The sequence below is a fragment of the Nyctereutes procyonoides genome, unplaced genomic scaffold, assembly GCF_905146905.1.
Source record: "Nyctereutes procyonoides isolate TBG_1078 unplaced genomic scaffold, NYPRO_anot_genome, whole genome shotgun sequence".
Taxonomy (NCBI): domain Eukaryota; kingdom Metazoa; phylum Chordata; class Mammalia; order Carnivora; family Canidae; genus Nyctereutes; species Nyctereutes procyonoides.
In genome coordinates this window covers 4,186,295-4,212,566 of record NW_026575133.1, presented here as the reverse complement: position 1 = coordinate 4,212,566, position 26,272 = coordinate 4,186,295, and the positions used below count along the sequence as shown (strand labels likewise).

The 26,272-nt window shown below is 36.9% G+C and overlaps 1 protein-coding gene across 3 annotated transcripts in view; it reads left to right on the top strand.

Annotated features, from left to right (window-relative positions):
* The window catches only part of HPSE2 (heparanase 2 (inactive)), a 632,933-nt gene that overhangs the window by 460,535 nt on the left and 146,126 nt on the right, over positions 1–26,272 (top strand). For all 3 annotated transcript variants that reach the window (XM_055300070.1, XM_055300069.1, XM_055300068.1), the window contains one exon: positions 22,556–22,649. In XM_055300070.1, the coding sequence (XP_055156045.1) occupies positions 22,556–22,649 (94 nt within the window). The remainder of the gene's footprint in view (positions 1–22,555; positions 22,650–26,272) is intronic.

The window sequence follows — 26,272 nt, the reverse complement described above, 5'->3', positions numbered from 1 at the left end:
TTCAGAGCAACACTATTGACATTAGCCATAAGGTGGAAGCAGCCCAAATGTGTATGAATGGATGAATTATGTAAATAAAAAATGGTATATCTGTATGATGGAATAAGTACTGATACATGACACAACATGGATTAACTTTGAAAACATTATGCTAAGTAAAAGAAGCCAGTCGCAATGGACCATATATTATATGGTTCCATTTATATGGAATGCCAGAATAGGTAAATCCTAGGGACAGAAAGATTAGTGGGTTTTGGGAGAGAGGGAAATGGGGAATAACTATTGAATGCATATGAAGTTTCTTTTTGGGGTGAAAATGTTCTGGAACTAGATAGCGATGATGGTTGCACAACATTGTGAATGTACTAAATGCCACTGAATTGTAAACTTTAAAATGACTGATTTTATGTTATGCAGTTTTGCCTCAGTTGAAAAACATTTAGAGAAAAAGCTCATTAAATTACAATAAGGACTCATTCGTACAAAGAAAATCATGCCTCAATAAATAACAGTCATACTGGTAGAAAACAAAGTTGAAAAAAATGTCATTTCATTATCTTCTAATTTCCATAGTTTGCATTGATAAGTCAAATGTAAGTAATATGGCCACTCTTTTGAAGTTAAAGTCTTTTTTTGTTTATTTGCCTGCTTTTAATATTTTTACTTGATCCATATTTCACACCATGAAGAAAAATGTTCATTCAAGAGAGATCATAGGCCTAAATGTGTAAGGCAAAATAATAAAGCTTCAGAAGAAAATAGCATACATTCATGATTTGAAATAGGCAAAGATGTAAATAGGGCATAGAAGTCACTAACCCTGAAAAAAGATTGATTAATTGGACTTCATGTCAATCAACAATGTTCACTAAATCAAAAAGAGAGAGAGAGAAAGAGAGATGCCATACAAGAGTAGAAAGGCAAGTCACAAACTGAGAGAAGATATTGGCTATATATATATTATATATATGTATATACAATACATATATATTTATTGGCTATATATATATACACATATATATACTATATATATAGTATATATATATAGCCAATATCTATCTATCTATCATCTATCTATCTATCATTACATATATATGTATATATGTAATATATAATACATATATATACATACATAATTTAATACATACATATATTATGGTGAAAGAGAGTGGTCTAGTTTCACTCTTCTGCATGTGGATGTCCAATTTTCCCAGCAACATTTATTGAAGAGACTGTCTTTCTTCCAGTGGATAGTCTTTCCTCCTTTATCGAATATTAGTTGAACATAAAGTTCAGGGTCCACTTCTGGGTTCTCTATTCTGTTCCATTGATCTATGTGTCTGTTTTTGTGCCAGTACCACACTGGCTTGATGACCACAGCTTTGTAATACAACCTGAAATCTGGCATTGTGATGCCCCCAGCTATGGTTTTCTTTTTAAAAATTCCCCTGGCTATTCGGGGTCTTTTCTGATTCCACACAAATCTTAAAACAATTTGTTCTAACTCTCTGAAGAAAGTCCATGGTATTTTGATAGGGATTGCATTAAACGTGTAAATTGCCCTGGGTAACATTGACATTTTCACAATATTAATTCTGCCAATCCATGAGCATGGAATATTTTTCCATCTCTTTGTGTCTTCCTCAATTTCTTTCAGAAGTGTTCTGTAGTTTTTAGGGTATAGATCCTTTACCTCTTTGGTTAGGTTTATTCCTAGGTATCTTATGCTTTTGGGTGCAATTGTAAATGGGATTGACTCCTTAATATCTCTTTCTTCAGTCTCATTGTTAGTGTATAGAAATGCCACTGATTTCTGGGCATTGATTTTGTATCCTGCCACACTGCCAAATTGCTGTACGAGTTCTAGCAATCTTGGGGTGGAGGCTTTTGGGTTTTCTATGTAGAGTATCATGTCATCGGCGAAGAGGGAGAGTTTGACTTCTTCTTTGCCAATTTGAATGCCTTTAATGTCTTTTTGTTGTCTGATTGCTGAGGCTAGGACTTCCAGTACTATGTTGAATAGCAGTGGTGAGAGTGGACATCCCTGTCTGGTTCCTGATCTTAGGGGAAAAGTTCCCAGTGCTTCCCCATTGAGAATGATATTTGCTGTGGGCTTTTCGTAGATGGCTTTTAAGAATGTGTGTGTGTGTGCGTGTGTATATATATATATATATATATATATATATATATATATAACAAAATAACAAAAAGGTTTGCATGCAGAATATATAAAATATTCCTGCTAGTCAGTAAGATAAAAGAGGGAATTTGATCTTTAAAAAAGGCAAAAGACATGAACAAGTGCTTCACAAAGTTTCCTATTTCAGGTATGGAGCAGCCCTCTAAGATTTCTGGTACAAAATGTAGCCCCCAGTTCCCACCCTTCAGGTCAATCCCTGATCCAGGTTCTTTTGATTCAATTAAATTACCATTATGATTTTGAACCTTATTTATTGCTACTATTTGGGGATTTCCCTTTATTTCAAGTTTAGCTAATATTCTTTGTTTTATTTGTGCAGTATTTTTACATGTTTAAGATTGGAACAGGGATTCCTAGCATCCACTTAGTCATGGGCATTTACTTAGAAGTCCAAGTGACATTGTTATGAAGTCAGTTTTGATTATAGTGAGTGATATCGTCCTGACTTGTTTCTGGATTCAAGACTTTATATTAATATAAAGTATAGTGGACACAGTAGATTAGAAGAGTTCACAGAGAAGAAAGCTGTTTAGAGTAGGCAGAGTAAAAGAGAAATCTGGAGCTTTATACAGCTTTAGGAAACCAATGTTGGAAGACCAGATGTATTTTTAGCACTTTATTTTCTGCTTGACCTTACTTTGAGCACTTGCTGTTTGTCACTAGGGACCAGGTCAATTTTTGTTTGTTTTATTTATTTTTTTTAAGATTTATTTATTTATTTTTGGGGGAGGGGGACAGCAAGAACATGTGAGTGGGGGAAGAGGCAGAGGAAAGGGAGAGAGAATTCTCAAGCAGATTCCCCGCTGAGCACAGAGTCCCATAGGGGGACTCCACCTCAGGACCCCAAGATCATGAAATGAACCAAAATCAAGAATCAGCTGCTTAACTGAGAACCCAGGCATCCCTATTTGTTTTATATAAACAAAGTATCTAATAATTTATAGTGATCCAATGATTTGTAAAGTTTGTAACATCATATTACCTGGGATGATGATTAAATTATATATACAAGGGCTTTACCCAGGGCCACAGAATCTATATTTAACATAACTTTCTATAATGGTGATTTATATACTTAAGTGTGAAAATCATTACAGATAAGTATCAGATATATGTATGTTAGCCCTACCAATAGTGATTGTAAATCAACTGTGGGAAATCTGGCAGATATGCTTAGTCCATGGGGATAACTGGTAGTTTTCTAGTGTCAGAGAATTTTAATTGTTTAGAGGGGCAAGGACTAGCAACCTATTGCCTGCAGGCCAAATCCTTCCCATCAAGGATTATTGTATGGCCAGCAAGCCTTACAAAATGCTATTTGCATTTATAAATGGTTGAAAAAATATCAAAACAAGAATAATATTTTGTGATATGTGGACAGTTTATGAAATTCAAATTTTAGTGTCCATAAGTTCTGTTGGAACATAGTTATACTTATCAATTCATGAATTGTCTGTAGTTGCTTTTGCATTACAAAAGTAGAGCTCAGAAGTTGCAACAAGACCATATTGCCTCCAAAACCCAAATAACTAATTACCTGTCTCTTTACAGAAAAAAATTTGCAGGTTCCTTGGCAAGACTATATGCCTTCACATACTATGCAGGACTGTCAATCTCCTCATAATCCTAAATCTGCCTCCACTTCTCTACCAACCTCCAACCCTCTAACACCACCCACACCCCCTACCCTGACACATACATTCCACACACACCCTGACTGAATGTCCTATAGTGAAGCTCTGGACTGCCTTCTTTATTATGAAAGAAGATAGCAAAACTGCCCTGTTCACATTCAGAAAGATCCTTTAAATTTACCTGTGAAGTATTCTGTGATCTTTGGGGAAAAAAATATCTGGAAATATCTTATTATATTGATTCAATCTTTGCCAACTCTTGGGGCCACTTATGACATCCAGGTCTAGCCCCAGGAAAACACAAAAATGTCTAAAAATTCTTAGAAAGGGAAATCCATTTACAACAAATTAAAGGTTAATGGATTCATAATTCAACCTCAAACTATATTATATCAAATAAAACAGTTGACCTGACAAAGAGTCTTTAAACTTGATAAGAGAATAGGACTTCCTGAAGCTTTACCAAATATTTGATAAAAGATGGACTTTGTATAAAAGAAAGAAAGCATGAAATAGGACAAAGGCTTTTTGTTTTGCTTCGCTTTGTGTAAATAGAGGGCTAAATATTTAGTTTGTGAATTACTGAGTGGCTTTTATTTAGTCACAGCTTCTTTCAACACTACTTCTGGTCGCTTTTCTGTCCAAAAGTGAAATGATAAAAAATAAATAAATGAGGAAATAATAATAAAAAGAAAATAGAGTGAGAAGGGTAATAAATCAGTGGGAAAGATTAGCACTCTAAAATGTATATCAGCTGGTTTTATTCTCCTGTTAGTGATGGACTACAGATTTGATTTTATGCTTCCAAGTAGATAGCCAAAGCAAAGTAGAAAACAAAATCTAGTGGCTACAAGTCAAAAATTAAACTAATTTTTCATGAGAAACATCATTTTCCTATTACTAAGCTTTGAGATAAATTTTGGAAGGTCCTCATAATAAGTCTACCATGTGAAGACATGGATGCTGTTTTATACATACATACAGTATAGACACTTTTTGCGTATCCTATTCTTTCAAAGGCATGGATGCAAAACCCACATTAAGGAAAGGCATAGTATAGGGACTGAGGCAGTGCAAAACAACAATAATTTCTCAACCTCAGACATAAACGAGGGTGTGGAAAATCAAATTCAAATAGAAAACTCACATGAGACCTTTGGCCACGTCATTTTGTTTTGGTTTACTCATATACTGGTTATATCCCTGTGTACATCTGTTGGACAACTTCATAAGCAAATGCAATTTCATTAATATTAATGGAAATAGTAGTCTCATATGTGTTATGAGAGGGAACACCAGTGTTATTCCACTCTTTGCCAAAGAGAAGACCTTGATCCTTGAATCTGGAAAGGGCCTTAGAAATCATTTTGGTAAAAAATGACAAATATGTAGCATATGTGGCTTTATTCCTTACTGTCATTACCACAACAAACATTACTAATTGATCACAATACACTGATTGACAATACAAAGTAGAGAGAAGGCTATTTCTCAACACCATCCTTCATGCTAATACTGCTGAAAGGTCAGCATTGGCCTATAAAATAAGAATGTGTTTAGTGGACTTCTGATTTTAGCCCCAGCATGTAAAGAGCTTGGAAGTTTTTACTTTCATCCATTCAGCAAGGAAAAGCTGAGCAATTTGAAAGTGAATGACTTTCTTGGGCCCATCAGAGAATTAAGATTGTAAGACAAACCATACCACCCTGAAATCTGAAAAACCAGGTGAATCCAGGGAGTCACCAAAATTTACTTAGCTGGAACAGAATATACTAAAGCCATAAACCTGTAGGAACATTTTAGTGATAATTTCAATGAATTGCTAGAGACTTAGTATGGACTAGCTGAGAGTGAAGGCTACAGTCTCAGTGCCCCCACCCCTTCCACCATCCCCACCCCACCCCCTCACACACACACATACTTTTGTGGAATCCAAAATTTATAGTAGTTCTGGTAGAGAAAGGGAAAAAGTAATCATTGTCGAATATGACCAGAGCATTCTCTGTGTAACAAAAGCCAAATCTCCAAGGGGAAAGACATAACCAGAGCCTTCTCCCATCTGGGGGAGGGATTCCTTTCATTCTAACCTCCTTTAGACTTTCTGTCTCACCTGAAGGTGAAAAAGCTATACCACTGGGAAAAAATCATGAAGTTTATAGTCCAGAGATATGGATCCACTAAAATATTGATATTTACTCATAAAGTTAGGGAATACTTCCTTTCCTCTGTATCCAGCTGCCTCACCAATAGGGTTCCAGTATGATAACAGTGAATTATAGTTGAAAGAGCTGTAAGACACAAACTCTCTCTAAGGAAGAATTAGGGAAGACTGAAGTCAAGAGAGGATGCATAAACAAGGACATTAGAGGAATTTGAAGCCTCTGGCACCACAGCTATAGCATACATGAGACATAGTCCAACTTCTAACACAAATCCTCACACTAAGGAACTATTTATCTCAGTTCCTATTACCCATTTCAGCATGGTGACTTTTAACAAAAAACTACAAAGTATACCAAAGGACACGAAAAAAAAAAACATAATCTGAGCAAACAAAGCAAGCATCAGAATTAGACTCGGATATGAGTTGGAGTATTATACAGGAATTTTAAAATAACTATGAATAACATATTAAGGGCTTTAATGGAAAAAAGTATACAACATGAAAAATAGATGGGTAATGAAAGCAGAAAGATGTAAACTCTACAAAAGAATCAAAAGGAAATACTGGAAATCAAAAACTCTGTAAGAGAAATCAATGCCTTTGATATGCTCATCAGTAGACTGGACATGTCTGAAGAATGAGTGGGTATAAAGATAGGTCAACAGAAATTTCCCTAACTAAAAGAAGAATGGAAGAAAAACCAAAACAGAACAGAATATCTAAGAACTGTGGGACAATTTCAAAGGGTATAATATACACATACTTGTGATACCTAAAGAAGAAGAAAGATATAACAGAATAGTAGAATAATGAAATAATAATGGCTTGAGATAATTCAAATATTGAAATAATAATTCAAATATTGAAGTAATAATGGCTGAAACTTGGCAAAATTAATGACAGACACAAAACCACAGATCCAAGAACCTTAGAGAATATCAAATATGATAAATACCAAGAAAGCTACACCTAGGAATATCATATTCAAACTGCAAAGATGATACTTAGAGAACCTGCAAAGGTTCTTTGTAGAGAATATCAAATATGATAAATACCAAGAAAGCTACACCTAGGAATATCATATTCAAACTGCAAAGATGATACTTAGAGAACCTGCAAAGGTTCTTTGTATCAAAAATGATACTAAGAGAACCTTAGAGAAACTGCAAATATGATAAATACCAAGAAAGCTACACCTAGGAATATCATATTCAAACTGCCAAAGAAAAAGAGAAAACCTTGAAAGAAGCCAGGAGAAACCCACACTTTACCTATGGAGGACAAAGATATGAAGTACAGTGATATGAAGCAATATGAACAAAGACATGAAGTCTCAGTTGGAAACCATGCAAGCATGAAAGAATTGAGTGAAATAATTAAAGTTGAAAGAAAAAAACCCTCAGCAACATGGAGTTCTATATCCAGCAAAATTATCCTTGAAATGCAAAGAGGAGGGACATCTGGGTGGCTCAGCGGTTGAGCATCTGCCTTTGGTTCAGAGTCCTAGGATCAAGTCCCTCATCAGGCTTCCTGCATGGAGTCTGCTTCTCTCTCCACCTGTCTCTGCCTCTCTCTCTTTCTCTGTCTCTCACGAATAAATATATAAAATCTTTTAAAAAAATAAATGTGAAGGGGAAATAAAGGCTTTCTCAGACAAACAAAAACAAAGGAAATTCATCACCAGCAGATTTGCCCTACAAGAAGGATTGAAAGTAGTATTTGAGGGAGAATAAACATAACATAGGTCAGGAATTCAAATCTACATAAAGGAAAGTGTCAAGGAAGGAATAAATTAAGATAAATAAAATATTTTATTTTTCTTTATTTTTGATTGATCTAAAAGATATCTGTTTAAAATAATAATAGCAACAATGTATTAGGTAATTATAGCATGTGGATAAATGAAATGAATGACAGCAGTATCATATGAGAGAGGAAAGAAAAATTGAGGATAATGTTATAAGGTACTTACGCTACATGTAAAGTGACATATTTTTATTTGAAGGTACATTTAGATTAGTTTAAAATATATGTTGAAAACTCTACAGCAACTAATTAAAATTTTTTAAAAATAAGTTCATTGTATCCTAGGAGAGGAGATAAAGTGTAGTGATATATATTATTAAATTAAAACCAGAAAAAGAAGGAACCAAAAAAACAAAAACAAAAACCAAAGAACAAACTCAAGGAATTAGAATACACTTACATAGTAAATATTAATCCAGATTAGAGCAATGATCACTTTAAGTGTTAAATAAAAGACAACAATTAAAAGATAGATGTCTGGAAGGGTGTTTGTGGGGTTAGTTGTTGAGTGGTGAGGCTTGGTGGGCTGTGCAGAGATAAAGTAAAACACAGAGGCCAGGAGGGTGATTTGAGTTTTGGGGATACCAAAACATCCCTGAAAGGGAAATGCCCTCTTTCCCCCTATCTTTCTGTTCTTCTCTTCTTTATATATTTCCTTCTACTCTAATTGCCCAAAGCATGTAACCAGAATATATTAAATGACATTTTACCATTCTGTTCTTAATTTAGAAGTCAAACTATCATTGTTTCTCTCAAGGAAAAAAGTAACAGAATGTATTTGCTTCTTATTTCTGTCTTGATTAACTTTTGATTGATTAACTCTTTAAAATAGAAAAAAACTCTTTTAAAGGGGACTGTTCTAAAGGAGGAAAAATGAGTGGGAAATATCAGAAAGGGAGACAGAACATGAAAGACTCCTAACTCTGGGAAACGAACTAGGGGTGGTGGAAGGGGAGGTGGGCGGGGGGTAGGGGTGACTGGGTGACGGGCACTGGGGTGGGCACGACGGGATGAGCACTGGGTGTTGTCCTATAAGTTGGCATATTGAACACCAATAAAAAAAATGTTTTTAAAAAAGGGGGGACTGTTCTACCTAAAAATCTTTGTAGTCAGCTTGCTTTTTCTTCCTATTCAAACAAAAGCTTTAATCACAGAGAAGACAATATGTTAATGCTTTCCCTGATCCCCAGCCCCTTTTTTTGGTTTAATAACCAAAGTGACTTTGTAGGAGATTTGAGAGAAAAAGGACAGTTAGGGATAGTATCCAAATTTTCTGAAACTTTTTGAAAGGAAGGGCGGTAAGGAATCATTTCTTTGTAGAAAGGTGTATGACATTTTACCTTGAAATTATGACATTAAAACTCCTATTTAATAAATAAATCTAATCAAATCATCCATCAGTTACAAATCATATGATTATGTATTCTGAGTAGTAGCCCAATGATTTTAATTTTATTTCATGGTACTGATGTGATTTATCATATTTACTCAGCTAGAAAACAAATATATGTTGTGATTAAACATTGGTACGGATCTGACTTCAAACTGGCCTCTGCCATTTACTAGCAAGGTATTCAACTTTTCGGAGACTCAGTTTATCCATATGTAAAACATGAATACTGATAGATTCTACCTAGAATCTAGAACATAGCTAGCATATAGTATAAGCTCCATAAGTGTTTATTGAACAAATAATCTCATAATATTGTGTGAGTTATTATAATTGTGTGTGATGCAGGACACATACTCAGCATAATTGTTAGTTTTATACTGTCATCAGCATTCTTATCATTAATTTCCCAATTTGATTGGGGAACATTCAGCTAAAATGAAAGAGGATGTTTTATTGTTTCTAGGAGAGTAATGTCTAAGTATTTCTCCTAAACAATCAGAACTAACTATCTTCTGGTTATAACCTTTAATGTAGTTAGAGATCCTTGAAATTGAAAATTTGATATAAAGCTGTCTCATTTATTATAAAAAACTCATATCAGCCAATTATATGTACCCAACTTGTCTTTCATATATAGAGGCAGCAGAATGAAGTTTTCAAGCATACAGAAACTTAGGGAAAATTTAGTTATGCACAAGTTTTTGTTGAAAAATCTGCTTGAAGGTGAAGCAGGCAAACAAAAATGGAATCATGATGGAGAAATAGTGGTAAATGGGATTGGTTGTAAATATATAAAATAAATTTAATTATTTTTATATTTAAGGATTAAGATTAAAAATTAAAATTAAAATTTCTGGATTAAGAGTTAAAAATAAATATGGAAATTTTAGTTCCCAAAAGATGGAGTATATATGTTTTTGTCTGTTCCTCTATTTAGGTAGAACTAAAAGCTCTAGCTATTATTTATAAAACAAGTATGAAAAATATCTGAAAGGTGAAGCGAAGAAGGTAGACTGAGAATCAAGGAACAACACAGTGGTAATCCAAGAAGGTAGACTGAGAATCAAGGAACAACACAGTGGTAATCCCAGACTTGGTTCTAGAGAATCTGGGAACCCAGATACAAACAAAAAATGCTCTAACAAAGGCCAGCTCTCCCTATCCAAAAGGCCGGGAATGGAACAGCCTAGCAAAAAAGAAAAATCTTAGACAATAATTGCTGTATTCTAGTCAAACACCACAGAAAAACTGGTACAATCCCCACTCCAAAACCTGCCAGTAAAGGCCAAACAGGGAGTGGAGACTTTTACCCTGACCAGACTATGATAAAGCAAATCAATGCCCCCACTGGGGTGCCATCAGTGAAGGCCTAATGAGGAGTCCTGAGACTTTCACTTATGCTAGTTTATAATGAAGACCCTCTCTACCATCCCCACTCAGTGGAAACAAAATGGGGATCCTGGATTCCTACATCCAGTTGTCAGGAATGACACATACCTTCTCTCTGGGATGCTGTCAGAAGATACCTACTGGAAAGCCAAAACTTTCACCACCACCTAGCAGTAGTGATACTATTCTCCCACTTATGTCAGTGGAAGCCATGTGAGGAGCAGTAATGAGGCACTCCTACCCCTTGAAGTTAAGGTAGTATATCAGTGGATACCTAATGGGGAGTTGGAACCCTTGTACCCAGTTACTAGTAATGTATTCCCCTATTCCCTGAGTATCAATGGAGGTCAAGTGGGGAACCTGGACCCCCCCCCCATATGTGGCAGTAATGAGGCAGTGTTCCTCTTACCCTTCCAGAGTGGTTTCTAAGGAAGCCAATCAAACAGAAGACTTAATTAAGATCCAAAGTCTTATGGCACAATACCCCAAATGTCTAGATATCATATAAAAAATCTCTTGTCTACCAAACACCAGAAAAATGTCAACTTCAATGAAAAAAGATAAGCAATAGATGCCAGCATTGAGATAACAGAGATGTTCAGATTATATGAGGATTTTAAATCAGCCATCAAAAAAATATTTCAATGAGCAATTTCAAAAACTCTTGAAACAAACGAAGAAATAAATTCCGCAAAGAAGTAGGAAGTCCTAAGAATGAAATAAAAGATATGAAGACTAGCCAAGTGGAAATGAAAATATGAAAAATGAAATAAAAGCTCAGTGGATGTGTTTGACAACAGAAAGAGGGAGAGATATTTTTAAAAATCAGTGAACTTGAAGATAGAATAATAGAAATTACCCAATCTGAACAATACAGAGAACATAGACTGGAAAAAATAAAATGAAATAATGAACAGAGTCTTAGGGATCTGCAGGATAAAACAAAAGACCTAACACTTATGTAAAGAATTGTCTACCCAGCATTCTATATCCAGAAGAAAGGTCCTTCAGGATTAAGAGGGAAATCAAGACATTTTTAGATGAAGAAAAAATAAGAAACTTTGTTGACAGAAGACCTACCTAAAAGAATGGCTAAAGTAAGTTTTCTAAAAAGAAAAGAACTAATAAAATATGGAAACGTGGAACATCAAGTAGGGAGAAAGAAAAACAGAAAGGTAAAAGATGAACACATGCAATAGACTTTACTTCTCCTCTTGAGTTTCCTAAGTTATGTTTGATGGTTGAAGCAAAAGTTGTAACACTGGCTGCTGTGGTTGTCAATGTTATAGAGACAGAGTAATATCCTTCTCTTTTTAAATTTTTCATAAAACATTTTAAAGGAGTAGAATCCGATATTCATAATTACTTATTTTACTTTAACTTCTTTCTCTTCTAATACATTCATATACCATTAAATTTTGCCTATTTTGTTAACAAAACAGAATATATAACATGATAACATTGCTCTAAAATTATTGATATCAGTATTTTTATTATACATATATACACACATACATATGTACATATATACAGACCTGTCTGCAATGATTTTCTCTGAATGTTGATTTATTAAAATGGCATATTGGGATTTGGTATGATTATGAAATTTCTTTGTGCTTTTTATTACCATGTTTAAGTTTTAAAATGAGTATGCATTTTATTACAGAATTATTATGTTTAAGAATTATGAATCAAAATAATACAGCAATTGAAAATAAACTATTTAAAGGAAAATTACAATTTTATTTTTAAATATTACTGACACTCAAATTGCACAATAATTCAAATACTAAAATTTAAAATATCCTACCAGAAATGCTTTCCTTGGGTCCTCAATTCACATTCTATGCACACAAAAACTGATTTTATGTTAACCACAGACTTGAAATCTAATAGATTTCTCTCTCCCTCTCAACCTCTTTGTCCCTCTTAACACATATACACACATGCATGTGTGTACAAAGACATATATTCATGGTAAATAGTCTCTTTAAAGGCTTTATATGGCGAAAGCCTTTCCAGCCTTTCTTTTTAAATAAAGAAGTGGCAACTGTCATGAAAAGAATTATATTGATACAAGATTTTTATATAGGTATAGTCTAAACAGTGAATATACTTCAAGGAGGTATAGCTCTCTGACACTGAATTTGCTGAGAATAAAAGTTAGGTACAGGAATTAAGATATATAAGATGATGGCAGATGTAGCTAGAGAAGCAGCTTGGTGTGTGTGTCTGCATTTATGAACACTGGGTGTCCGGAAATAAGCAACCTCATGCAAAGTAGAGTTGAACCTCTGGTTTGCCTGTGTATGTGATGTATGTAAGTGAGGACGTGTGATTTCATTCACAGTAAGTGAGGACATGTGATTTCATTCACAGTAAGAATGCTTAAATAATCTAACTCAAACTAGCTGTCCCTCAAAATGAAAACTCAGATTTTCCCCAGAAACCTAAGGGAAAATGCTGACTATAGAGTTAAAAGGCTGCCACCTACTGATTTATGACAATTGACTCCCCTTCCAAAGAGCTAGATTCCATGTCCTCCTTGGTTATAAATAATTGCCCTGATAACTATTTTCATCCTGGGCTCAATTTGCCTAGATACAGAAAAATATGAATGATCTCTTTCCCTCATCTACTGTACTCACATGGCATTAGAATTCAGCCCCTTGTTGACAATCATCCAGTCAATTCAAACTAAAATTAACTAGAGTTCTCCAGGTTATTCTTTTTGTTTTCATACCAGGGACCATTTACTTTCAAGGGACACCTCTTTATTATGAACAGCTCTTCAAGATTTACTGGTGTAATGGAGTTTTGTTGTAACAAATACATCTGCACTAATAAATATAACTCTAATTGCTTTAATAAACAAAACCCCAAATCTCAATTGTCTTAAACAATAGAAGTTTGTTTCTCACTAATGTCATGTCCAATGCTGATATACCTGATAGATGGCCTTATATGTGATCATTTCAGGACCCAGGCTTTTACCATCTTGTGACTTCTCCTTGGAGACTTTCCATTCATTTGGCAACGGGGAAAGAGACTATGTGAAAGATATGGCTTAGTAATTTCTGCCCCAAAGTGATACACATCTCCATCAACTTCAGCCCTGAAATGAAGTATTACATCTGCCCACATTGCTTTGGGCCAATTAGTCTTTTAGGCCCCTCTCCTGTGACAATGGCAGAGTAATAAGAGGTTTTGGCTAGGTAGCTGCTTTTTGACAAATAGCTCCCACTATATAGCTTGTGCTATAGAAGGAGAGCACAAAATTTTGGTGGTCAGTAAACTATCTCCACCCTACCCAGGGGCGCAAGCCCAGGTGAATGTAAGTCTCAACTCATGTCCCCCCATTCTCTCAAAGATCACAGCCTGAGTTGGTTGCTAACTACTTCAAACAGTTGTTTTATATATTTTGTCTTGGATTTTGAGTTGTCTATGACAAAAGGGTAATTCTTATACCAGCTATTCCATGGTGGCAGGAAGTAGAACTTGGTTTTAACCCAGCATTTCTTAAACCTATTTGACCATGGAGCCACTTTTCTTCGTATAACAGTTACTAAATGACTTTGAAAAACATTTTTGCAGAGTAAAGCTATACGACCTCCATTTCTTTACTTATAGCCCCAGATTTTTGCTTTTGTTATTGTTTTGGTTTTGTTGCAATGTTTTGTTTTCTAGAAAAATTTGAGTTTATCTCAGTATTGTTTACCTGGTCAAGATGGCTGAAGGAGGCAAGACTAAAGATGGCTGGAAAGCAATTGTACTGGATTACAGGGCAGATGAAGTAAACACAGTATTCTATAGCTCCAACACTGGCAGACCAGAGAGGGAAGAGTGTTTGGTAATTATCACTTAGTACATAGAAGATCTTTTGGGATGCCTGGATGGCTCAGTGGTTGGGTGCTGCCCTTGGCTCAGGGCATGATCCTGGGATCCGGGATCCAGTCTCTCCCACATCAGGCTCCCTGTGAGGAACCTGCTTCTCCCTCTGCCTGTGTCTTTGCCCCTCTCTCTCAGTCTGTGTCTCTCATGAATAAATAAATCTTAAAAAAAAAAAAAAAAGATCTCTGGCTTTCTAGCTACTCTCTTTCTGTGAGCCACAGTTTGTAACCTGTAAAACAGGGAGTATTCTTGAGGATTAAATGAGACACCGTATGTAAAATATCTAGCAAATAAGGAACTTAATACATATAAGGCTCCTTCTTCCTCTTTCTTTTTTTTCCTTTAAATATTTTATTTATTTATTCATGAGAGACACAGAGAGAGAGGCAGAGACATAGGCAGAGGGAAAAGCAGGCTTGCTGTGGGGAGCCTGATGTGGGACTCCACCCAGGACCCCAGGATCACAACCTGAACCAAAGGCAGATGCTAACCCACTGAGCCACCCAGGTGCCCCCTCTTTCTTCTTTTTATGTTCTAGTTAGTAATATACTAACTTAATTATAGTTAAATTGGTTGTACTATTCTGCTACAATGACAATTATGTGAAAAGAGGCCAGGGAAAAGATGAGATAACTGTATAGACAGCTCCCAATATACAAACATTGAGTTTAAAAAGCACTGCAGGGGATCCCTGGGTGGCGCAGCGGTTTGGCGCCTGCCTTTGGCCCAGGGCGCGATCCTGGAGACCCGGGATCGAATCCCATATCGGGCTCCCAGTGCATGGAGCCTGCTTCTCCCTCTGCCTGTGTCTCTGCCTCTCTCTCTCTGTGACTATCATAAAATAAAAATAAAAAAAAATAAATAAAATCTTTAAAAAAAAAAAAAAAGCACTGCACATTGAAGGTTAGGTTCTGATAACTTAGACCGTGCCATTCTTACTATCAATCCCCACAGTTAATTGGCCATGAAGCTAATGACTGAAGCTTTGAGCCCCTCACGTGTCTTGGCTCCTAGGAGTGCTGGGAGATGGTGAGAGTTGTGGGATGTTCTAGGTGGAAAGGGGTAGGGCAGGTTGCTATCAGGAAGCATTACTATGTAAACATTTCTGGCAAATTGCTGAAAGAGCTCCCAGGAAAAAAAAGTGTTTGGTTCTCAAAGTTTCTGGGTGTTTGTTTCAATTTCTTTTATCACTCTAAATGAGTATTTGCTTTTGTACCTAATTCTCTACTTTTGATTTCTTTTTCTTGAAGATGGTCCCACAAATTGTTTGAGAACTCAAACACATGGATCTGCTCCTGCCCACACTTTTGGTTCCATCACCAGCTACTATTCCGAAAAGTCCCAGAGGTGCTCTCCTCAGAGCCCACTCTGAAGGATGGAGCTGCAGATGGCTTTCCTACACCTCTCCTCTACCTGGCTTTCCTTAGAGCTCACCTCAACACTGCTAAGGTCAAGGCTCAGCTGTTTGAGCCTCTGCCAAAACATTGTATCTCCGCATATACTGGGTTTATGAGGGAGAATGACCTGGGCTCAAGGCTTAGGACCCAAAGTGTGTGAGGAATTAGGAGAGAGAAAAGGTCACATAAATGGGGCCCTTAGGACAGCAGTTGCACCTCAGGGCCCATCTTTTGGCTTATTGTGGGTTAGCTTATTCAGGCACACATGCTTTTATTAAATATATTTTTTGAGTATTCATTATGTGTCTGTGGGATCGCCTACAACCTTGACCTTTACTTGTACCATTTTTCAATGATAACATTTTCCCAGAGTACAAAACTTTATAATTCCTGAAGACTTCAGTCAGTTGGGTGACTCCTGTATGGATTTATAGGAACTTGTTTAAGAAAGCTAAAGCACATCTATATTCTGTAGAATCTTTAATTGGTAACAGTGTTCATTTCATCCAGGCTTTACCTGCCCAACATTGTTCAGAACAGGAGATAAGAAGATTGACCCATTACAAAGAAGATCAAGGATAAGGTAGCCTCAGAAAGAAAACCTTTAAGGCAAGTGTGAAGTACAATGTGCTCAGCAGGAGCCCAGTGTGAGAGCCTTTGGAGGAGGGGCAAATACAAGGTATAAAGCTTTAGAGAGACTCAAGTTGGCCTCTCCAGAGTTTAGCTTCAAGGTGTCAGAATAGGTTTTATAGGTCAACAGAGTTGTTATAATGATTATCCAAGTTTCTCCCCCTTCAGTTGGGAAGGCCCCAGTTTTATGGAATTACCTGCCCAGTCAGCAGGCTGGGTGTTAGAATTCTGAGCAGACTGCCCCTCCTCCCTGAAAGCAGCAGGCAGCAAAATAGGTCCGGAAATTCCTGTGCATTGGGAAGCCAGCACTAATGCAATTACCTGAAATAAAAGAAGGGGTCAGATAATAAGGGGCAAAGGTTTTTCCTTTTAACGTAGAGCCAGGTAAACAAAACCAGCTGTCCCTGGAGCCAACAAATTCTCCTCATTAAATGTTTTAAGAAGCTAATGGGCATAAGTAGCTACTTGTAGTACAATCCTGAAGACTGAATCTAGGGGCCTGGAGAAGGCAGAGTAGGAGGATCAGGGTTAAAACCTGGCGGACAGAGACTGAAAGGAGAGGAGAGCTGCCTCTGGCAGATGATCCTAAATGGACAAAATGGAATTAAAATAAGAGTAAGATGTTTTGACCTGGAGTCTTTAATGTCTCTTGTCAATATCCTTGTGGGATGGGCTTGAGAGTTAGCTAGTACAGTTTTAAGCTTATACATTAGTAAAATAGGATCTTGAATGAGTTTTTTTAAAATAACAATTATGGGAAATTTTATGTGCATTTACTATGAAAAATCTCTGAGAGGATATACAGCAAAATGTTAACAGTAGGTTTCTCTGAGTGTTGAGCTTATTGGTGATTTTTCATTTTCATATTTAAATTTTGCTTATGTACATTTTCTAATTTGTCTATAATGAACATTTATTTCTTTTATAATAAATAAATAAAGGGAAAAATTTTAAATAAGATGAAAAGTCTTAAACCAGAAATAAACATTAAGGAGGGCAAGAAAGTTTGTGAAGGAATTGGTAAGAGGTTTTAGTAACTTTGTATAGTCTGCTATGTTTGCCACCTCCCCAGATGTGTGCTTGATATGACCTGCCAATCTAGAGGCCAGCAGAGGAAGGAATAATGGTTGTTGGTAGTAAGCCAAACAGGCTATTTGTCCACACACAAAGGTTTCGACCTCATTGCATTTGTAATAGTTCCCAGAAATGTTATTTCTACACAGCCTCTCTTGGCTTCAGCTGTACGTTAAACACACAGCCACTTGTGGTTTGATCCTAAGAGATGCTGAAAATTCAAGAGAGCTTGGAGGAGGATTATGATTTATATAAAAGCGTCAGTCTTAGTGTTTGGAGAACCAACTATTCTGCCAAGGTTTATGTGAAATATGCCGAAGCACCACTAATTGATGGATTTGCCTTCTCTCTCTTCTTACTTTTTTTCTTTCTCAATCCTTACTTTCTTTTCTCATTTATTTGGTCTTCTGACACTTTTGTAGCCATTACTAAATTAACTAACTCTTTGGAAAGATTGCTTAATGTCTGAAAATCATCTTTATCCTCCCAATGAGAAAGACGAAAGAGCGTTGCCCCCAGGTCACTGGACAGTTAACTGGAATATAGTACTGTTTCCTTTTACCCAACCTTGGTTAGAAATCACCATCTTTATCATTTTTAATGATATATTCTTTCCAAATGGTTATGGTAGACCATTCCACCTCCATGTCCAAATCTGTACAATATAGCAGGCCACAGGCAGTCACTACCAGAGGAACTTTTCAAATAACTACTGATTATCAACACTGAATGTTTTTCTTCAATGTGTCACATTTATGAAGGGTAAATGTAGCAAGCTAATTATCCAAGGGTACCAAAGAAAAAGGCTTAGGTATTATCAGACTTACATATGGTTAAATTGGCCCCTCTCTTAAAAGTGATACTAAATTCTGAGGTGCCAAAGTTCATATTTCCATAGTACAATATATATGTGGATTTAAGGTTGCAGATTAAAGTTGCTGAAACCTCTCAGTATGATATGGGGATTCCTTTGACATCCAAATATGAATTTGACTCAGATTGAGGTTATTAAAATGAGTGGGGAAAGAAAGGATTCTTAGCTGGGTCATATGTAGAGGTAATGCCCATGCCCATATTTGGCAAGCATTTTAGAAGGTTTCTGACATCTCTGTTAAGCTCTCCTATCTTCTTGGAGAAGTCATCTATAACTGTAGATTCATCTATTACTTATAAGCAGATAACCCAGCTATTTTCCTATCTCAACTTTTATCTGTACTTCCTTCTCATTTCTCCAACTGTTATATATTTCCTCCTTGATGTTCTCTGTGTCCTTGATATCTCAAATAGAATTGTTCATCTCCTTTGACAAATTAAAGACTAGTCTAACTAACCCACATGCTCATCCACTGAGCCACCCAAGTGTCCCCCTCTTTCTACATCTTCTGGGCATCAGTATTTTCCAAGATATTCTCTCTCACAAGCTCTTGGTCATCACAGATTCCCTTCCTCTTTCTCTTACAGAATATAGAAGCCTTATTTTATTAGTTCTTCCTTCACAGGCTTTCACTTTTACTTCATGACCCTGATCCCTTCCTGCATGCACTATTGAGATAAGATAACCTTGTCACACTGGTTTCCTGCCCAGAGCTCTCCTCTGCTCCATTCTAATTCATAATCCACAGAAATAGCCTGAGACCAACTGAGAATGATTGAATACAACTTGTTAGGTAAAAAGTGGGGCCAAAAATAGGCTCTAAAAAGCTTAAGCCAAAGTTTTTATTGGAATTCCTCTCCCATATGTCACATGAAAGAGGAATTGGATGATTTCTTGGTCCAAGAAAACAGCCATTGAGTGGACAGTAAGAGGGAGCAAATTTTAGACTCATTAGAAGAGCCTTCCATGGATTCAAGCTGTAGTACAGTGGAACAGTACAAGTAGTATATGAGAATGGGTTCTTTGTCCTAGATAATCACTTCTCAGTCATGTTGTAACAAGCTTACATGCTTTAGACTACGTGGCCCTTCAGGTGTTTTCAAATTCCAAATTTTTGCAACAGAAACACAGCTCTTTCCATCTGTCCATCTGCCTCCCACCTACTGGGAATCCAGAGTCTATTCTTGCTGTCCCATACTTCCCTCATTCCAAATCTTACAGTGAATGAATGAACATGCTCTCCTTCAGGATGTTCCCCTGCTGACATCATCCCATGGCTTTTTCAGTCTAGGTTGTTGCTACTTTGGGCCTTTTATATAACCTGAAGGGTAAATTTGCTTATTGGATATCTTTTATCTATCTCCAGCATTTTTCCTAATTTGACTAGTACAGTGTACCCTGAATACTGTGGGTTTGAGGTTCTTTTTTAACCAGCTTCAAAGCTGGGGAAACCTAATATCTTATAAGTGGTAGGTGACACAGCTGAAACTGAACCAGGGTTTTCTAACTCCAAGTTCTGAGTTCTGGGGAAAAGAGACAAAAGGAAGGAATGGAGGAATAAAAGGCCCCTCAACTAAGGAGAGTTCAGGATAGGAAGGGTGTTCACAAGGAACCCTACATATTGAAAAAGTACATCTGGCATTTTTATCTCAGTAAATATTAAAGTATACATGTTGCCAGCAAAACTTATAAATTCTGATGTTTAAAGTAGCTATTGGGAGCAAACAAAGAGAAAAGAGGTAACTATAATATATTTGATTAAAACATAAAAGAACACTAATTATAGTGCATTTGTATTATGTGCCTAGTAATCATGTAATATAGTAACAAGTATTTATGTCCTTCGGTGTGTATTAGATTAGCATTGCATGAATTATTAATTTTATCATTATTATGTTTTGGTATACCTAGCTTCTATATAGCAAGCTATCTAATCACATTTTTTAAAAAATCAGAAATGCTAATAGTGAAGTACTAATAGGATGAGTTTGGAGTGGTAAGTAAAAGGCACAGACATGCCCAGCACCGTGTGTTGCCATAATAAATGTTTATTGGATCTGAGTCTAGCATCTGTACCAGGAATTAAATGAAAAGTCATGTCATTATTTTGTTTTATTCCCTAATATAAGTAATCACCAAAACTTTCAAAATCACATACCCTTTGATATAGTAATTCCACTTTTAGGATTCTAGACTCATGCATAATTTAATCAACCATCCCCTATTGTCTATGATTCCATATTTGTGAACTGAAAATGAAATTAGAAGAGAACTGAGAGTTGTTGAATGCCCAACACTTTAGATTTACTTGCTTAATCATCAGTTAATCCTGGGAAGTAGATGTTACCTCTTTTAAGAATAAGAAAACTGTGGTTCCTGGGTGGTTCAGTTAGTTGAGCTTCCAACTCTTGATTTCAGCCCAAAGCCATAGTCTCAGGGTTGTGAGATCAAGCCCTGCATCACACTCCACACTTAGTGCAGAGTCTGCTGGAGATTCTGTCTCTCCCTCTCCCTTTGCTCCTCCCCCCACCCATCTCTTTGTCTCTGCTTTCTCTCTCTTTCTCAAAAAAATAAATGAATCTTTAAAAAAAGAATAAGACAAGGGGCTCCTGGGTAGCTCAGTCAATAAAGTGGCTGACTTGATTTCAGCTCAGGTCATGATCTCAGGGTTGTGAGATCAAGTCCAATGTCAATCTCCTCACTCAGTGTGAAGTCTGCTTGAGATTCTCTCCCTCTCCCTCTAATGCTCTCTCTCTCTCTCTTAAATAAATAAATAAATAAATAAATAAATAAATAAATAAATAAATAAAATCTTTAAAAAAAAATTAGCCATTCTACTACATCACATATTGGTATGGGGATTTGGCATTAAAAAGAATTTTCACAGAATTCTTTTTTAAAAAAGATTTTATTTATTTATTCATGAGAGACACACAGAGAGAGAGTCAGAGACATAGGCAGAGGGAGAAGAAGGTTCCATGCAGGGAGCCCGAGCCCAATGTGGGACTTGATCCCAGAATTCCTGGATCATGCCCTGAGCCGAAGGCAGATGCTCAACCACTGAGCCACCCAGCCACATAGTTCTATAATATGTACTGATAGGTTGGTGTCTTATTAAAAATGAAATAGTCTATCATTAGCCATCAGCTGAGGAGACTTGAGTGGGTTGGTAAAGGCACCCAGGAGTCATAGGCATTTATTTTAATTCAACTGATTTAATCAGAAAGTTTGTAAAGATGGGGGAGGATTTGAGATGATAAAGGTCACCTAAACCTGGAAAGAGTCTCAGCTTAGTCTTAGAGTAAGGATTCACAAAGAGGGGTCTCACAAAGCCAGATGGACCTGTTTGGTCAAATGTTCACAACATTGTATCAGCACAACTTGATGTTACACTTAAGCAACCTAATAAAACCCACACCACTACAGCCAGTAAATGCTGAACTTGTTATTATTTTTAGGAGAGAGAGAGCTTCTAGACTTAATCTGTCTAATTTTTTGTTTGTTCATTTATTCATCCATTCATTTATTCTGGAGGTGGTAGGAGAAGATTGTAAGTATTCTGGAGGTGGTAGGAGAAGATTGACTGTAAGGTGAACTGGAGATGAAAACTTTGAGACCGACTCACTACACTAACTCAGATTTTTGTGGTTATGATTTGTTTTCTCATTGAAAGGTGTGGAAACCTATAAAAATACTTGAATATTCTTTCTAAATCTCTCTAATACCTTCATTACTTTAAGGTTGGGATAGGGGTGGTATGGGATGGGTGTTAAATAACTCTTCCTAAGGGAAAAAAACTAAGCTTTTCCCCATTACTTACTTTGTATTACAGATTCCTGTCACCTCCTATAGAGCAAGCAATGCAGTTTCATGTGACAATGGTTGAAAAAAATCACAATATAGGCCATAAATGGAGGTAGAAATGAAGAAGATACAAAAGCATATTACTTGTTTGAAAAGCACCCAGGATCAAAACTTTTTAAGATGTAAAAGCCCAGGTGAACTCTGAGCTGTTTCTTCAGGCAACAGAGACCTCTGGCTAGCAAAGTATATTGGTAGTCTCCTCAAGATTTTACCTGATTCTTATTTTATTTTTATTCCAGTTGCTACATTGATGGCCGAGTGGTCAAGGTGATGGACTTCCTGAAAACTCGCCTGTTAGACACACTCTCTGACCAGATTAGGAAAATTCAGAAAGTGAGTAAAAGTCCCCTGGGATGAAGGAATGAGTTTGGGGATAAGGCAAGGAAAAGGTCTCTGGTCCCAGCTGGATGTCAGCCCTTTGGGAACCAGGGTAGAAAAAGAGTATAGTCCAAAGCTCCCTTTCACAGCTGATGGTTGTTGCTTATTGTTTTTCAAATTGAGAACCATTTGAATGGGCTATGTCCAGGTTTAAAAGCTTCTATATTTTAATAACAACTACTTTGTCCTAGTTTGCTTCTGAATTGTGAGTTTCTTAAGGGAAGGGTAGGTTTACTTTGGTTTTTTTTTTTTTTTTTTTTTTTTTTGCAAGGGTTTATTTGGAGCTAGTTTAAGGAAGGAATGATTATATTTATTCAGTGAAATTCTGGTCTGGGGCATCAGCCATGTTTAAACTATTCTAAAAAGTGTTAAATAGCTACACCATATTTATACTATTCCTAGGTGTCTTAGAATCTGTCAACTAACATCTTACTTTTGTAGAAATGTGGGAGAAACTATATTATATTAAGCAGTTGCATGTAGGTCCCATTAGCAAAACACCTTTGGTCAACAATTCTCAAACTTGAGTGCAATCAAAATCATCAGATGTCGCTCATAAAGTCTGCAAAATCACTCTGATGTTCTGATTTAGTATGTCTAGAGTGGATCCCAGACAGCTCTATTTTTAGAAGTCATGTGTCAAGTGATTCTACTGAATGCAAATCACATTTTGAAATACAATGGATTACTTAATTTTGAATTGTGATGATCTTCTGTCTGTAATTTCCACCTGCCTCTACAAAATGATATCCCATCTTTTGTTGCTTAGTCAGGACAGTTTTCTAGGAAAGGGGGACCTTTTGAACACTCACCTATGTCTTGAGCAATTTAAACAAGTCTTTGCAGAAAAATTGCAAAGGGGAGATCCCCATTAATATGGAATTAATGAATAAATGAATGGACAAGTGAATAAATGGATCATGTATAAAATGAGCTGTGAAAGAAAATCATATTTGGAGTAATCATAAAAAAGCACTCTTGATTGGTAAAGTGGTACCTTTTTGTATTCAAACCAATGTCCTGCTCAGATTACAAAAGCTTTTTGAGTCCCCATGTTCTCAAAGAGTATTAGCAGCTGGGAAGCCTTAGGACTTCTGGACTCCTGCATCCCAGTTTGATCCCTCTGGGGATCAGGTGCATTGGTCAGCATCCTTATCTGTCACTGCCTCCTACCAGGCAAAGTCTAGGAGAACTAAATAATTTGAAATATCTCTGCCAGTCTCTGTTTGACATTCATTTAGTTTTTAATATTTAAATATTTCATATATACTGAGCACTTAGCAAGTACCAGGCAAAGTGCCAGGTGCTGGGGATACAAAATAGAATAAGGCATGGTCTCTGCCCTCAAGCAACTCACAGTTTTAAAGTTTAACAGTTGCTTTAAGCAGGCTGAAAAACATTACTTACGGTAGTTGAATATCAACCTATTGAACAATGTAAAGCACTTTATGCTAATCTGATATTTAGGTATCATTTTCTAGAAGGAGGGAGGAAATTTCTTTCATTCATCATTCATTTGTTTTTCCAACCAACAGATATTTACTGAGTATATACTAGGTTCCAGGCACTATGCTAAATGCTTGTATTACAAGAGTGTAGAAGATAGACAAGTCCCTGTATTTTTGACTTTTCTGATTTCAAATTGAATGACTTGATCAAGGGCTGCCATTGGAAATAAAATGATTTAGTGGTATCATGGCACTGAGAGTAAAAGTTCTAGCTGTGCTCATTACTTATTTAAGTAAAACATATAATTCTAGGTCAGAACTAGACAGAGGTGTTGGGAGTCAGGTTCTTCCCTTTCTCTGCACTACCCACCTCCCTCCACCACTGAATACTTCTTAACCACCACAGAATATTCAAAGACTGAAATAAGTGGCTAAGCTCATCTTCTAATTTGTCCAGGCAGAGCCAAAGAACCTTAAAGAAAATGGCTCAAACCCCATGCACAACTGAGGTTCAGATTCAGACCTTTTAACATGTCTACTGGACTTGGAATGGAGGGCCAAGTGCAATTGCAGGGAGGAATAGTGAGTCTTTTTCTTTTAAGATTTTATTTATTTATTCATGAAAGACACACAGAGAGAGGCAGAGACATAGGCAGAGGGAGAAGCAGGCTCCCTGCCTGGAGCCTGATGTGGGACTCAGTCCCTGAATCCCAGGATCACACCTTGAGCCAAAGGCTCAACCGCTGAGCCACCCAGGCATCCTAGGAACAGTGAGTCTTTAAGAGAAATGACCTTTATGAAGAAGTACCTGGCAGGGGATAGTTAGAATTAGCAGTAGGATCTGATCTTACCTTTGGCTGTTGCAGATAGAACATGCCAGAGGTCTCCTCAGGCCTAGGTTTCTGTTCTGGTTACGACTTCCTATACAACAAATTACCCCAAAACTTAGTGACATTAAACAACTATTTACCACGCCCTTAGATTGTATGTGTCAGGAATCCCCACTGGGAGCTATGGGGACGGCTCATCTTTGCTCCATGATGTCTGAAGCTTCATGGCTGGGAAGACTTAAAGGCTGGGATGACTCAAAGACTGGTGACTGGAATCACAAGACTTGTTCATTCACAGGTCTGGTAGTTGATGTCAGCTGTCAGCTTGCACCGTTATTGGGCTGATAACTGGAATACCAACACATGAACTTTCTAAGTAGCCTGGGTTTCCTTCCAAGGTTCAAAAGTCAGATGCCCAAGGACAAGAGTCAGGTGGAAGCTGTACCACCTTTTCTAACCTACCCTCAAAAGTCCAGGGACACCTGGGTGGCTCAATGGTTGAGCATTTGTTTTTGGCTCAGGTTGTGATACTGGGGTCCTGAGATTGAGTCCCACATCAAGCTCCCCTCAGTGAATCTGCTTCTTCCTCTGCCTATGTCTCTGCCTCTCTCTGTGTGTCTCTCATGAATAAATAAATAAAAACCTTAAAAAAAAAAAAGTCAGAGGGCTTCACTTCACCCACAGTCTAGTCCTTGAGATAGTCATCAAGACCAATTGAGAGTCAAGGAGAGAAGAAATAAACTCCTTTTGATTAGCAAGATTCTGGAAGAGCATTTAGGACCAGAATGATTTTTACAGTCATCTTTGAAAATACTGTCTGCCACAGTTTCATCCTCCCTATATCATTTAGTAGCCCTTCCATCATTTTCCTGTCTAGTTTTCTTTTTTTCAACTCTCCTTTACAAAGCTCTTGCCAGATATTGCCTTAAATGGGTATCTGCTGGAGTTGTTGCTGGATTATAGATTCCCTGGGATTTGATTTATGGGTAGGCTTTCCATTGGCTGCACAGCCTGAACACCCAGTTGCTAAGGCCTCCAGGATGAGAATCTCTCTTACCACAGCCAGGATGCGCTAGGCACCAGTCTGCTCTGGGGAGATGGGGACTGGGAAATAAGAGAAAGTTCACCATGTTTTGCCAGTTAAAAAATTACTTTGACTATTTCTGAGGTCCTCTGTGGGTGAGAAGATGGTCCGGGGAATTAGAGTCCAAGGTATATACTGGGATAGACTGGCCAAACTTCTTTTCTACAAGCTTCCAAACCAGTTTAGAGATGGACCAAATAAGATTTTAATATGTAT